This window comes from Littorina saxatilis, linkage group LG17, assembly GCF_037325665.1.
Source record: "Littorina saxatilis isolate snail1 linkage group LG17, US_GU_Lsax_2.0, whole genome shotgun sequence".
Classification (NCBI taxonomy): Eukaryota; Metazoa; Mollusca; class Gastropoda; order Littorinimorpha; family Littorinidae; genus Littorina; species Littorina saxatilis.
This window is the reverse complement of record NC_090261.1, coordinates 21,091,394-21,106,733: the sequence shown is the minus strand read 5'-3', so window position 1 is coordinate 21,106,733 and position 15,340 is coordinate 21,091,394. Positions and strand designations below refer to the sequence as shown.

Genomic DNA, 15,340 nt, shown 5'->3' with positions numbered 1-15,340 from the left:
CATCATTTTTCCCATTTCAAAAGGAATAAATTATATTTTAGCTGAAACACTGTTTCATTTTTACACAAAGAGAAAGTTTACCCCCTTTTATAATGTGACTGACAATTGCATCCATGGAATGAGTCGATAGTTATTTGAAAAATCACAGCAGGGTGTTGCCACAAATTGTGTGTGACAGCAGCAACGTGTAAGTTACAATAACATCGCCACTTGTGCATCGAAGAAAAACTGCAAGGAATAATGCGAATATAAGTGTCTCGTTTTTGTCAATGCCTGCAGGGGGTTCAGATCGAAATCATGCAGAACGCCCTGTATTGGTGTTTATTTTTTCATTGCTGACAAGTCCTTGCCGTTATGTGACATAGACGTGTGCAAACTGGAGTGGAGTTTTAGCATATCTTGACAATTAATGAAACGTATTGCTTTCAAACATACATGACTGTTTAGGTTTGGCTTATTATTTTTCTGCAAATTGCATACCCAATGGTTGGGGGTATAGGATGGGGGATGAGGGGTGAGGGAGGGGACGAGAAGTAATCCCACACAGAGCACCACACATTTCAACTCAATTCAGCACACATGTTTTCAATGCATGTCCACAGGAAGAAGATCGAGGAGATTGGCAAGATGACGGCCCTGTCGCAGGACGAGATCGTCACCAGCACCAAGACGGTGATCCAGGGCCTGGACACGCTGAAGAATGAGCACCACCAGATCCTCAACTCCCTGCTCTCCTCCCTCAAGACCATCAAGCGCGAGAGCGGCGACACTAACCTGGTCGAGGAGAAGACCAACATCCTCAAGAAGTCTCTGGAGACCCTTGAGCTGGGCATCAGCGAGGCACAGGTGAGTGTGAAATGAAGGGAGTTGTGTCATCCTTAGGTTATGGTTAGTATAGCAGGAGGTAAAGGCAAAAAGAATAGCTCAGAAGACTGGCTTGAAGTTGTTTAGCTAAGCCTACTGAAAAACATCCTGGAGATCCATCAAGCTGGACATCAGTGAGGCACAGGTGGATGTGCAATGAAGGGAGTTGTGTCATCCTTAGGTTATGGTTGGTGTTACAGGTAAGGGCAAAACTAATTGCTTCAGAAGACTGCCTTAAACTTATTTAGCTAAGCCTACTGAAACTCTTCATACTCATAGAGATCCATCAAGCTGGACATCAGGGAGGCACAGGTGGGTGAGGGGAGATGTGAAATGAAGGGAGTTGTGTGATCCTTAGGTTATGGTTGGTATAGCAAAGGGGTAAGGGCAAAAAGGATTGTTCAGAAGACTGCCTTGAAATTGTTTAGCTAAGCCTACTGAAATACTCCCTGGAGATTTATCAAGCTGGAGGCACAGGTGGGTGAGGGTAAATGTGAAATGAAGGGAGCTGTGTGATTCTTAGGTTATGGGGGGGGGGGGGGGGGGGGGGGGGGGCAGAATGGCCCGGAAGACAGCCCTGAAAATATTTAGCTAAGCCTACTGAAACTCTTCATGGAGATTCATTAAGCTGTACATCAGGGAGGCACAGGTGGATAAGGGTGGGTGTGAAGGCAAGATGACGGACAGTGTGATTTACTGTGAATTACACAGAGAAAGAAAGAGAAGTACAACATTGTGAACAAATCCTGGTATCATGGGAGAAGGTTTAAGAAAAAAGACTTGGAAGACCATGAGCAGTGAAGAGCGTATAAAAGTGGATGAATGGTACCATCCTGTCCTAATACTGGAGAGGTAGAAGCAAAGGATAAGAGTATTAGGAATGTAACTGCTGAAATGCTTGTTTGTGGCGTGAAATGGCCAGTTTGCGGTGAGAAAAATGGACACTGTTGAAACCAACTGAAACTTAATAAACATGATCCGCTGCAAAGTTGCTTGTTTCACTCTGTCTTCTACTGTTTCAGGTGATGATTGCACTCACACAACACTTCCAAAACATAGAAGCAGAAAAACAGAAGTTACGGGCCCAGGTGCGGCGGTTATGTCAAGAGAACGGCTGGCTGAGAGACGAGCTGGCCAACACACAACAGAAGTTACAGTTCAGCGAACAGAGGGTTGCAACGCTAGACGAAGAGAAGAAACACCTAGAGTTCATGAATGAGATCAAGAAATATGATCCTTCAGACTCTAATGTTGTGAGTACTCTTTGTGCATTTGATCCGTAGTTTATACTTACTTGACACTGTATATGTAACAGGGGCATTTTGTTTGTAACTGGAAGATCTGCCCTCTAGTTTGCTAGACATTTTATATGCAGCATGGATCAGAAGACAAGAAACGTTATTGGAATGTTTCATCACAGACAAAATGAAACCTTCTCCAGTACGTTGACTTGGTGGTATTTGAAGTGGACAGACAAACAATTGGTAATGAGATAATGAACAGAAAAATGAATTAGCTGAAGTTGAAGTTTGCAGTTGTTGTTTTTTTTCTCTCATGGCATTGGTATTTGCATGTTATTGACTATTGCTTACTCCTAAGATTAGAACTTCATGCAGATATAATCGTAACTGGACACAGTGGAAATGTACCTCTCAAAAGGCCTGAGCAAACTGTTTTGAATCAGAATGCCAGAATAATCTGAAGAACTTTCAAGGTTGCTCATTGTACTGTAGTTACAGTTATATGAGTTACCAGTGGGTAACTGTTATTATGCTTTTAAGTAAATGTGTTGTTGTAATTTTATTGTTTTCTTATTTCATTGAAATGGTGTATTGGTACTGGTATTTATAGTTAATATTGTAAAGTGCAGAGAGCACAGAATTAATCTGTGGTTCGCGCTATACAAACTAATTTTCATTCTTGTTATTGGGCAAATTTCAGACAGTAGAGGAGAAAGAAGCAGAGACGCCGTCACAGCCCCTGGACCTGGGCTTCCCTGACGACGATGAAGAAGGCTCTCCAGAAGGTTGTACGTACACACTCTTTATCCTTCTTTATTAGTGGATTGAGACCCGCTTTGCGTTCATGTTGTTAATTCATATTTGAGATTTTAATAATAATAATAATAATGGTGATTTCTATAGCGCTTTCGAACACACAAAGCGCTTTACAAAAGCAATAACAACATCATTACCAGAATGACGCCATTGACGGAATAGAACACAATCATAAACACTTTACAACAAAAACCAAAAACAAAACATAAATGTTACAAAAATCCAGAGGCTCTTACAGGAACGAACTCTCAGTATACACAACAATTATGATGCACACACACACACACACACACCCACACATGTCCACACACACGCACACACACACACACACACACACACACACACACCCACACATGTCCACACACACACACACACACACACACACACACACACACACACACACACACACACAGTAAACATTGTTCATCCGAAAGTGCACATTTACAGGGTCGCGACAACTACATCATCATAGAATGCTTCTCTGAAGAGGTGAGTCTTGAGATTTGCTTTGAAAGAAGGCAGAGATGGACTGAGACGTAGAGACAAAGGGAGTTTGTTCCAGATATGATCAGCTGCGACTGAAAGACAGCGGCCACCATGATCGTCCCTCTGATACTTAGGAGCTTTGACAAATTTATTTTGGGAGGCAGAACGGACAACCCTTTCAGGATTGTTTTTCTGCACGAGATCGGACAGGTACTGTGGAGCCGTGCCCGCGGCAATTTGATAGAAAATGCAGCAGATCTTGTATTTAATTCTTTGTTCCACTGGAAGCCAATGTAGCTGTTTGAGTAGAGGCGTGACGCTTTGTTTCATAGGTGTTCGAAACACGAGTCTAGCGGCAGCGTTCTGAACTAGTTGCAGGGGCTTGGTGACAGATTTGGGACATTCAGCGAGCAGTGAATTACAGTAGTCTAATCTAGAGAGTATGCCGGAACAGACTAGTCTTTTGGTTGCGTCTTCGGTAAGGTACTGTCGAATGGAACCTATACGCCGGATCTCCATTCGCGCTGCTTTACATGTTTGGACTACATGCTGTTTCATGCTAAGATCTTTGTCAAAAAAGACTCCGAGATCACGGGATGTATCCGAGAACTTGATGTCAATATTGTTCAAAGAGATGGCCTGTGGGAGTTCTGAAATAGACTTAGCATGGGTAGGGGTGGAGTATGAAAAACGCATGGCTTCAGTTTTGTCGTCATTTAGTTTGAGTTTGTTCTCTTCCATCCATGCCCCGACATCTCTCACACACTCCTGTAGCGACAGAACCAAATCTGGGTACTTGTCATGTGATGCGGAATGATTGATCTGCGTATCATCTGCGAAGATTTCGTGTAGCACACAATGATTCTCTATGAGAGTTGTCAGCGGTGTTGTGTACATAATGAACAGCACCGGGCCTAACACAGAACCTTGAGGAACACCAAACACAAGAGAGGTTTCAGCAGATTGTTGGCCATCGATCAGAACAAACTGTTTCCTGTCTGAGAGATAATTTTGAATCCAAGAGAGAGCCATATCGCTAATGCCAAAGAAGTGTAGCTTTTGTTTCATTCTTTATATTGATTCACTTGCATTGTCTCAAAGATACTGCAAAAATGTATATATATTTGTTTAACCAGATTTGTATGTCAGTATTAATTTGACTGCAGTTCAGAAAGGTTATGTCACGATGGTTTGGTGTAAATTGCTACAGATGTTTTGACATTGAATAGAGGATGGTGCAAAAATCTGAAGTATCATAGAGCAAGTGTAACAACACATGGAAAATTGGAAGACACCAGAACTGTTGTTTTCAACTCCTTGTATGTAACATAATACCATTTCTTAGCATTGTGAACAAAATTAAGTAACCTCTTGGGATTTAGATTTAGCAAAAATTATCAATTTAATTAAACCAACTCCTTAGCCCTGTGCATGTCCCTTTCCTTTACAGTGCTTTCCCCATCACAACCGAGCGCCATGGCGTCAGCGGCCAGTGGGGGTTACGAGATCCCGGCGAGACTGCGCACACTGCACAACCTGGTGATCCAGTACGCCTCCCAGGGCCGCTACGAGGTGGCCGTGCCGCTCTGCAAGCAGGCGCTGGAGGATCTTGAGAAGACCAGCGGCCACGATCACCCCGACGTGGCCACCATGCTCAACATCCTCGCTCTTGTCTACAGGTGAGAGAGATGGTGGCAGGAAGTAGGGAGGGGGAGGAGGAGGGAGGAAAGGGGTGAGAGAGATAGTAGGGTTAGCGGGAGGGGGGGTGATCACATATGAGAATCTCAAGACTTTTGGCTGAGATAAGTTTTTTTTCTGTGAGCTCCAGAGGTACAATTTCAGAGCTGTTTTATGACTTGTGCCCAGGGGCGTGTGAACTGTAGCAGTTATGCTACAGATTTGTGAAATGTGAATTGCAGCAGTCATGTGTTAGAATATTTGAAATAATATTTGAAATGATTTGTGAGTGAGTGGCAATTTGAGGTTTAGGGCCCATTGCATAGGAAACAATGCATTCATTCAAGAAAAAAGAAACAAAACAACAAGTCTATACTCATCTATGCTGGGTGTAAAGTGAGGAAGGGAAAGACTCATCAACGGATACAGTTGTCCCAGTAGACGTTTAGTACCGAACAACAAAAACACAAAAAAGAAAATACAGACTATTTTATTGCCCAAGGTTAGGAGTTTATCCTGATGTTGCTGTTAAAAATGGCATCCACATGAATCATACTCATATACACATGCAGATGTATACTAGAAAGATGGAAAGGGTGGAGGAGGACGGTGCAATGCATTGTGTGTCCAGTGAGGTGTAACGGCAGGATGAAAGGTGATGCGCTAAGTGTTGTTCCAGGGACCAGGGCAAGTACAAAGAGGCGGGCAACCTGTTGCATGATGCACTTGTCATACGAGAAAAAACGTTGGGCAAAAGTCATCCTGCTGTAAGTTGGCCTCTCTCCCTCCCCCCTTGCTGCCCTGACATCCTATGAATATACACCGCTTTATTAATTCTGTGAAGGTGATGGTGATGTCTTTCTCTGTTCTACCCAGGGAGAGTCATTTCCTTCAGTCTTTTTTTTTTCAGCAGTGGCTGGCATGATTTCTGTGAGACCAAAAGTCTAGCAATAAGAATGATAGAATGAAAGATGGAAGAGAAGAAAAACAAAGTGAACAATGAAAAGTTGAATCACTGCATTGAAAGAGTTGTAATGACTGCAAATAAGACTATACCAATATTGGCTAGCATTGAATTATTCTGAATCTTCAAAACATGTCGAACAAGCCAAGTCCAGTCACAGCCTTTCAGACACATGTTCTCCAAGAGTATTTGTGTTGCCAAGAATGGATCACAGAAATGATGCCGCAGCCTTTGAGGAGAAACGCAGAGCTGGAGAACGACGACGATCCTCCAAAAGCTGTGAAATAACTCATTCCCTAACAACTTACTTAATAACCAGTGTATCTGTGCACGCTGCAGAGACCAGGGGAAGTACAAAGAGGCAGCCAACCTCTTGAACGATGCCCTGGGAATTCGTGAGAAAACTCTGGGTGCTGATCATCCTGCCGTGAGTCACGCTCGCTCCATCCATCGCACATTTCCCTTGGCTGTTTCGTTTTTTGCCGTCCTGTGACCATTTGTTGGATTGTGTTTTCATATATTTTTTTGTCATTTTTTCCCCTTCAAATTTTTTTTTGTAGCTGAAATGTTGTTTGTTGTGTGTAGCCATTGTTTTGATGTGATGCTAGCCAGCATGAAGAGCTTCCAGTGTCGTCCAGTATACACCCAGGGTACTGTGTTGTGTCTGTGTGTTTTTGATCACTTGGCTTGGCAAAGGGATGGGCATTTTGTTTTTTTCAAATTTGTCCCTTCCTCACCCCACAATGGAATTTGTCTGTGGTTATAATGTCGTATCTGGGTGTTGGTAATTTTCCCACAAAAAACTTGTTGGACACTTATAGTGTTGTTATGTGTCCTCTGTCATTGGTGTCAGAAGAATGCTCATACTCCATCCACCCCTTTGCTCTGAACTTTCTGCTTATTAAATCGATCATGCCCACCCCTTTGCTCAATGTTGTCAAGTTAGTGTTGCATGTCTTTGTGTATTCTCAGTTGTCCACTATATCGAGCCGTCTCTGTTTAGTTTTAGAGTCTTTATCTCTTGCCTGATTCAACAAAATATCATAGTGCAAATTTGAACTTCAACTTTCATTGCCACTCCAGTCTGCCTGGATTTTCTTTTGAGCACATTACATTTTGGTTATTAGGTCTTTAGAAATGTACGTTCCAATAACATTGCAAACTCTCATTCTTTACTTCTTCTGTTTGATTTAGAGTGACATATTGGAGATAATGATCCCTTCTGCTTTTCCTGGATTTAGTGCAGATTTAGAGGAAAAGCAGATTTAATTAATGAAGCTGACTTTCTAAATAAGTTTGTTGTACTCTTCTTGTCACTGATTTCGCATAGTTTATGATGAAATTGTGTAAGAAAAATTTACAACGCACCTCCACCCCTTTTGTACACTTGCATGGCGTATTTATAAATGATTTTCATTTAGAGTTCAACTTCAAGCATTAACTTTTCATGTGTCATTTACCTGTCTTCAAAATTAAATGCCTACACTAAAGAATGTTATAATTTCCCTTGAATTTTTACTAATTTATCCGAGTTGTTTTGACCAATACTAACATCCTTTCCATTCTTGTATTGTTGTCCCCTTTCTTCTCTTCTTTTGTTTTTTGTAATCGTTTTTCCCCAAATTGAATGTGCATTAGTACTTTTTATAACTCAAGGTTTTGATTTTTGAACTTGCATCATTAATGGCATGGTACTTGTATCTGCAGTCACACACATTCATATAGTTGTGATCAGTGAGAGACAAGTCTTATTGACCAACTGAACGCAAGTGTTCAGAAAAAAAGTCTAATTGAGAATTAATATTTTGTCAGATTTACTGATATTTGTGACACTTTAGTGAATGCATAGTGTTTTTCCTCTTTCTTTTCTTATTCTTTTTTTCTGTAAATTGTATTTTGACAAAATCTTTTTTTCCAGATTTGTGTATATCAGAATTGATGTCAACTTCTAGTTCACAGCTTCTAAGAGAGACTTGCATTGTCAGCAGATTTGTTTTTTCTGTCTACTTTATTTCATAAATGTTTTCTTTGAATGTTGTTATTTCTTAGATTTGTTGTTTTGTGTCTATATCTGACTTTGCAGCATTCACATTTTTACTATTACATTGTTATGATATTAGTGTGACAAAATGTGTGTTGTGATGGTGTATTACAGTGGAACCCCCCTTTAAAGAATCCCTCCACCCCCCCCCCCCCCCCCCCCCCTCCCTCCTTTTGTAGACCACCCATTTGAAGACGCTAAAGTTTTTAAGATTTTCTGCTCATAGCGTCTACATCTGATTACCTACATTTGAAGAGTCCTTCCCTTTGAAGATATTTGGAGGCCTAAAAAGGGGGGTTCCATAGTACTGTTTGATATTCAGCAGGTTGGGTTAAGGTGAATCTTGGTATATTATTCGCACATTTGTGTGTGGATTACATCTATATAGTGTGCTATACTGAGGTTCACCAGTTGCCTCATATTTTTGCTTTTTTTTCTGCATTCTTTATATTGTAAGCTGCAAACAAGTACAGCTGCATGTTATTTTGCTTTAGCATACTCTGCTGCTGTGTGATGTTTTGGTGTAAGTTCTGTTTTTCAGACAAAGTAATTAATTTTTACATCACATATGCTACACCACACTATATTTGTCCAAGTTTTGGCTTCAGTGAACTTAAATCTGACAACAGATTAAACTTTTATTCATCAAATCGAGGAGGAATTTTAACCATTATTAAAATGTCAACAAAAGCACCGTAAAAACCCCACTTTCTCAATAACCCCCAACCCTTTCAAAACTTGCCACTCCCAAATAAGGGGAAAGAAGGGTTAGATGAGCATAATGTTAATAACAATGATAATAATAATGACAATAGTACATTTAATAATAACATTCTCAGAGATTAGAAAAGAAATAAATGTGAGTATGGTACCCAATACATTTGTATATAATTGGAATATAGTGTTGATGGTACATAGATGACGTTTTATGTTGGACAGGTTGCAGCCACACTGAACAATTTAGCCGTTCTCTACGGCAAGCGGGGAAAATACAAAGAGGCTGAACCTCTATGTAAACGTGCCCTAGAAATTAGGGAAAAGGTAAGTGTGCTTTTCAGAGAATGTTGTTGGTGTAAAATTGTGTTCCTTTTAGTTGGTCAGGTTTTTATTTTTTTATTAAGGAGATTTCTATACCGCATAACTAAAAGCACTATGCGCTTTGCTGTGAAACATGAAAAATTTAGTCTGTGGTTTGTTGTTTGAGAATACAATACACTTTTTATGTGCCTTTTTAGAAGGAAATCACCTTTTAAAGCACAAGGTATAACATTATACGTTATTTGTATGTTTTACCAAAATATGACATTTTACACAGATCGAGACAATCGGTGTTCCTCCGAGACCGCGCTAGCGGTCGAGGTGAACAATGACTGTCGAGATCAGTGTAAAATGTCATATTTTGGTCAAACATAGAAATGACATTTATGTATTGATCGATTCTGGTTAGAATTCCTTTTAGTTACGATTGAACGCAAACAAACATGCACTATTTTGAAATCTCGGCTGGCAGCCTAAATATGAATTTTTGTCGGACTCTGACGTCACATGGCTCAAGGAATGAAAATCCGATGTTCAATCGATACATTATTGCTTATCATAATGGGTATAGTTTTGTCTATAGTGAGGTCATATAACCCACAAACCCAGTTATCTTGCACTACTAGGAAGCTATTTTTACAATCCCATGGTTCTGGGAAGAAAATCAACTTTAAACATACACATAGAAAATATCACTGCATGGTGTGTTCAGGTGCTGGGGAAGGATCATCCAGATGTTGCAAAGCAACTCAACAACTTGGCGCTGCTGTGTCAGAACCAAGGCAAATACGAGGAGGTATGTGTGTTGAGTTTATCCACTTTGAAAACAATATCAAACTTACTGCTTAGTTTTGCTGAGGAAGTTTTAAAGAACTGGAGTTTGGCTGTGTCTGTTTGTCTTGTGATAATCATGGTTCATGGAATGAGAGTTGGTCAGTTGTGTAATTTGTAAAGTTTACTTGCATAAAAAACAGATTGACAGGTTCTTTATAAGTGATGAAATGAAACATTACAGCTGTTTTTTGAGATTATCAAGAATGATTCCTAGAGCTTGCAAATAGTCAGAATTTCTTAAATGTACAGAACAATCACATGTCCTTACATAGTTTTACAACAGAAGCAGTATGAAGCATGTTCTTTTGATTATTGTTTGGAGTTTGCAGTTGGTGAATCGGCTGTACGTATTATTTTGAACGTGCCGACATATGGCGTGTTTGATAAACTGACTGCGTTGTTTCGGCTGTTAACATTCATGTTGTGTCTGACTGTTATACTTGCTTGTTTCATGTGGAAGTCTTTGTGAACAGGTTGAGCAGTACTATCAGCGCGCCCTAGAAATTTACGAGGGCAAACTAGGCCCCGACGATTCAAACGTAGCCAAAACTAAGAACAACTTGGTAAGAACGCTGAGTCAGCAGTGTCGGCGCTGGGCCGTAGTAGATCTCGACACCTGCACTGTGGTTGTGGCCGTGTACATGTTTACTGATTCTGTGTGTACGTCACTGTTTTGTGTCTTCCTACTTTTACATTCTTGCTTTTTTCAGTCCTCAGGAAGGCGTAGTTATTTTGTTGCTTGTCACTGTCAGTCTGTTGTTTTATTGTTATGTGTTTGTTTCTGTGTTTTCTTTTTTTGTTTTTGTTTTTAATTTTGTTATTGTTTTTGTAGTCATTTTCGCTGTATAAAAAGTGGCTTCTGTGTGCTTTGGTTTGTAGGCAGTGCAACCATTTGAGATAAACATCAAATGAGTGATGGTTTCATATGTTTACAAAGAATTCCTCTGTTGTTGTGAAAAGAGAAACAAATTAAACTAAGTCTTAAAAGGTTGCACTGCACAAGGCTACACGTGCACAGAGTTTTCTTTCCAGGGAGTCGTACCTGTTCTTCACCAACGTACAGCACTAGATGCTTAATCTTCTTTGGTTGTGGTCTGCATGCTTCTTCTTTTTCCATTTTGTTTTCCTATGGTTTGGTTGGTTTCAGGTTGAAAAGTATTATCTACGAGCTTTAGAAATTTACAAGAAACGGCTGGGTCCAGACGATTCCAATGTGGTTAAAACTCAAAATAACCTGGTAAGCTTGACCTTAGTTCCGCATGGGTTACATCCCTTTTTGGGCTAATTATGTTTGAGGTTTTTTGTTTATCCCTTTTTTTTTTCATTTTGTTATTCTTAATCCCACCTATTTGCCCCATAGGTGCTTCATGTGCATCTCTACCCCCCGCGGGTTAGGGGGAGTCCCATATTGGTTGGGACGAGAAAGAATTTACCCGATGCTCCCCAGCATGTCGTAAGAGGCGACTAACGGACTCTGTTTCTCCGTTTACCCTTGTTAAGTGTTTCTTGTATAGAATATAGTCAATTTTTGTAAAGATTTTAGTCAAGCAGTATGTAAGAAATGTTAAGTCCTTTGTACTGGAAACTTGCATTCTCCCAGTAAGGTCATATATTGTACTACGTTGCAAGCCCCTGGAGCAAATTTTTGATTAGTGCTTTTGTGAACAAGAAACAATTGACAAGTGGCTCTATCCCATCTCCCCCCTTTCCCCGTCGCGATATAACCTTCGTGGTTGAAAACTATGTTAAACACCAAATAAATAAAGAAAGGTACAGAAATCAGCAATAGAATGAAAGTTCAGGAAAACATTCTTTTGTTTTTCTTTTTCCCTGCAAAAGTTCCATGATAATTACATAACTGTAGCTTTTGAAAGGATGTTGATAATCCATTGATCTTTCCAGAAACCTTTTGGTGTTTACTTCTGTGATTTGCATGCCTTAGCGTATACTGTTGCGATCACTTTCACTGCATGTTCTGCACAGTGGTTGTATTCATGTTGTGTATCACCATTTTCTTGGTGGCAAATACAAATTTAAAAAAATGTGAACACAAGCTGAAGTTGCCGAATTAACTCAAGTAGGTAGACATTGAGAATGTGCACTGCAGGCATAATTTTTGTGTCAGGAGCTTTCTTGTTTACATTTTTCTGTCATTTTTAGTTTTATTCTATTTGTTTTATGGTTTCATTTATTTATCTTTCATGCATTTGTTTAATTATTTTTTTATCTTTTGCGTGTGATTTTATTTGATTTTGTTTTTCTGTGATCACTTCTAGGATCATGCTTGAACTTAGTTTAGAATTATGTGACAGCGAGGGAATAAACACTTCTTCTCTTATGTTGTTTGTCTTGCACAACTAATTCTCAGTTGCCACTTAACAAAAGCTTGTTTCAGGAGAGCTGTGCATTGCATGGTCACCTCATCTAGTTGTACTTACCCAAAGTATAAAGAGTTGCTGTGTGTTGACCTAAGCAGCACATGATAATCAAGGATGTTAATCAAAAAGGACTGTGTCAGAGCACAGGCGGAAGGTATCGTTCACTGGACCACTACTTTCACAGAAAGACTACAAGGTATGACATTCAACTTGGAGTCGTCTGTGTTCTTGGAGTCGCTTCCTGCGGACAATTTTTTTGTTCAAGACGGTTTGCCTCTTCCTACAGTCTGTGTGAGGTCAAATAAATAGAGTTGAATGATTGTTTTAACTGTATGTACCTTTAATTTTCAGCTGCCGTCCGCTCCAGGTTGTTTTTAACCATCATTTGGACGAATGTTCGTTTGCGAACCGCTATACTGTAGTTGGTAAGAAATCATGCATCCCGCACCGAATATGCATACCAGTGCTCATTGGTCTAAAACATATGTAAATATTGCAGCAAAGGGAAGCTACCCACGGGAGTTTCAGTTTAGGTTTTTGGCATAACAACGGAATAACAGTAACCGTGAACAGAAGCGATGCAGACAATTTCAGTCGACCAATGAAAATAATCATCGAATATCCGGTTATTATATAACCAATGATCGCATCGGACTACTATCTCCTCGGACATCCGACGATCATCATTCGCACAGGATCTAAGTGGTATGCCGTTGACAGACACGTTTGGTCGCACAAAATACGGTTTAAAAACATGCAGCGGACAGGCAGCTAAATATAAAAAGTACAGATAGTTAGAACATTCATTTATCACGGCATTTGTAAAGTTACAAAGATTCTTGACATTGACAATTATTTTTTGAATAATTTTTTCTGAAGTTAGTGGAGCACGACTCGAAGCTGAGTGACATACCTTGTAGTCTTTCTATGAAAGTAGTGGTCCAGTGAACGATACCTTCCGCCTGTGGTCAGAGTTCATTCCAGAAAAAAAAGAAGAAATATTTGTCTAAGAATGAAAGAACTGCAGAAATGTAAACTGAGTTGTTGGCAAGAAATGAAGAGATGTGCACAGAAAATGCTGGTCATTCATTTTTGAGTCACTTGAGAAAAAGTGACTCTATGTAATCGGTCAGTGTTAGTCTGCCGTCCGGCCGGCCGTCCGTAGACACCACCTTAACGTTGGACTTTTCTCGGAAACTATCAAAGCGATCGGGCTCATATTTTGTTTTGTCGTGACCTCCAATGACCTCTACACTTTAACGATGGTTTCGTTGACCTTTTACCTTTTTCAAGGTCACAGGTCAGCGTCAAAGGAAAAATTAGACATTTTATATCTTTGACAAAGTTCATCGGATGTGATTGAAACTTTGTAGGATTATTCTTTACATCAAAGTATTTACATCTGTAGCCTTTTACGAACGTTATCAGAAAAACAAGGGAGATAACTAGCCTTTTCTGTTCGGCAACACACAACTTAACGTTGGGCTTTTCTCGGAAACTATAAAAGTGACCGGGCTCAAATTTTATGTGAACGTGACTCATTGTGTTGTGAATAGCAATTTCTTCCTGTCCATCTGATGCCTCATATAATATTCAGAACTGCGAAAGTGACTCGATCGAGCGTTTGCTCTTCTTGTTGAAGCTTTTTATTTGTGCTGAAGGAAAGTCACTTCTTGTCAGTCTTCAATCTGTCAAAACAGTGGCAGGCAGACATGAAAAAGAAGAAGAAGAAAGCAAAAGAAAAGGAAATTGCATGAGGGAATATTCAAAGTGGATTGAGGAGACAAGTGTAGTAAGTTAGAACTAGGTGAAATGTTGACTGCAGCAGAGTGACACAGGAGTACAGTTGTGACACCACAGGCTTTGATTGCAGGCTTCAGCCTACCTCAAGCAAGGCAAGTACAAGCAGGCAGAACAACTGTACAAAGAGGTCCTCACCAGGGCGCATGAAAAGGAGTTTGGAAAAGTAGAAGGTGAGTGGGAGAAACATCAAACGTAGATCTGAGGGGGTGATGTCATTTTTGGTCCTTGTATTTCTATCACCTGTTATTTTGACGTCAAATCCCCAATGCGGCAGAATAAACGACGGGACGACTGTGGCCGCCAAACAGACAGCATGAAGAGATCTGAACATGTGGTTACATTACATCACTCTGACAGAATTATCAGTGGGCCTCTATTGTTGCTTTCCTTCAAATAATTTTGTTTTGCCAGATCAGGTGTTAAGTACACTCAAATGGATTGAAGGATCAAATTAAATTTAAGGTTCAAAGCTAGAAAAAAAACTCAGGATGGGTATTGTTTGTGATAAAGGTTTCCTGACGCTTTGATCCTGTGCAGAAGCATGTTTACCTGAAGTAATGAGCATGTTTTTGTCCTTTTTCAGGAGAAAATAAACCTATATGGATGAGAGCAGAGGAGAGAGAAGAGAACAAGGTATGATATTGTTTTCACCTTTAGATGGATTACAGTATGCTTTTCTTTTTGAAGGTTTCAAATGCAGAATCCCCAGGTAACGGTGTCACTGATTGCTGGGATCTGTGAACAATTCTTGTCTCAAGTTGTATGTTCATTTGAGTTGTAAGCTAAATCAGATTTAAAGTTTCTTGCCAAAGGGGGCTTTACTTTGGCGAAGGAGTGCTGACTAAATCATCTGGGCTTCCTGCTAGATTGTTGCGTGTGAATTGGAAGCGGTCAACTCAGACCAAATATAAATGGTAAGAAGTTGAGATGTAAAAGAAAGGAAGGCAAATGACTTGAAAACCCCACTAACAAGGTTAGAAACAAGCATAAAGTGGGTATGAAATAGTAAAGGCCAGTATAAGAGTAAGACATTATGAGTGTGTTTTGTGTGTTTGCAGGGAAAGAACAAGGATGGTGCTCCTCTACCAGACTACGGGAGCTGGCACAAAGCATCCAAGGTGGACAGGTAAGGTGTACGTGCATGGCTGCACATCAGAATAATTGGAGAGGTGTGGTTGGCTTTGGAAGTTCACCTTTG

The 15,340-nt window shown here is 40.1% G+C and overlaps 1 protein-coding gene across 14 annotated transcripts in view; it reads left to right on the top strand.

Moving 5' to 3' along the window:
• Positions 1-15,340, top strand: part of LOC138952613 (kinesin light chain-like) — a 44,649-nt gene that overhangs the window by 12,822 nt on the left and 16,487 nt on the right. For 9 of the 14 annotated variants that reach the window (XM_070324313.1, XM_070324311.1, XM_070324315.1 and 6 more), the window contains 11 exons: positions 603-846; positions 1,887-2,117; positions 2,806-2,893; positions 4,858-5,086; positions 5,764-5,851; positions 9,029-9,130; positions 9,840-9,923; positions 11,109-11,198; positions 14,213-14,312; positions 14,726-14,775; positions 15,201-15,268. In XM_070324313.1, the coding sequence (XP_070180414.1) occupies positions 628-846; positions 1,887-2,117; positions 2,806-2,893; positions 4,858-5,086; positions 5,764-5,851; positions 9,029-9,130; positions 9,840-9,923; positions 11,109-11,198; positions 14,213-14,312; positions 14,726-14,775; positions 15,201-15,268 (1,349 nt within the window). In that variant the 5' untranslated portion in view covers positions 603-627. Of the gene's footprint in view, positions 1-602; positions 847-1,886; positions 2,118-2,805; positions 2,894-4,857; positions 5,087-5,763; positions 5,852-6,387; positions 6,476-9,028; positions 9,131-9,839; positions 9,924-10,434; positions 10,525-11,108; positions 11,199-14,212; positions 14,313-14,725; positions 14,776-15,200; positions 15,269-15,340 lie in introns of all 14 variants that reach the window. The other 5 variants (XM_070324307.1, XM_070324318.1, XM_070324308.1 and 2 more) reach the window with 3 other exon arrangements.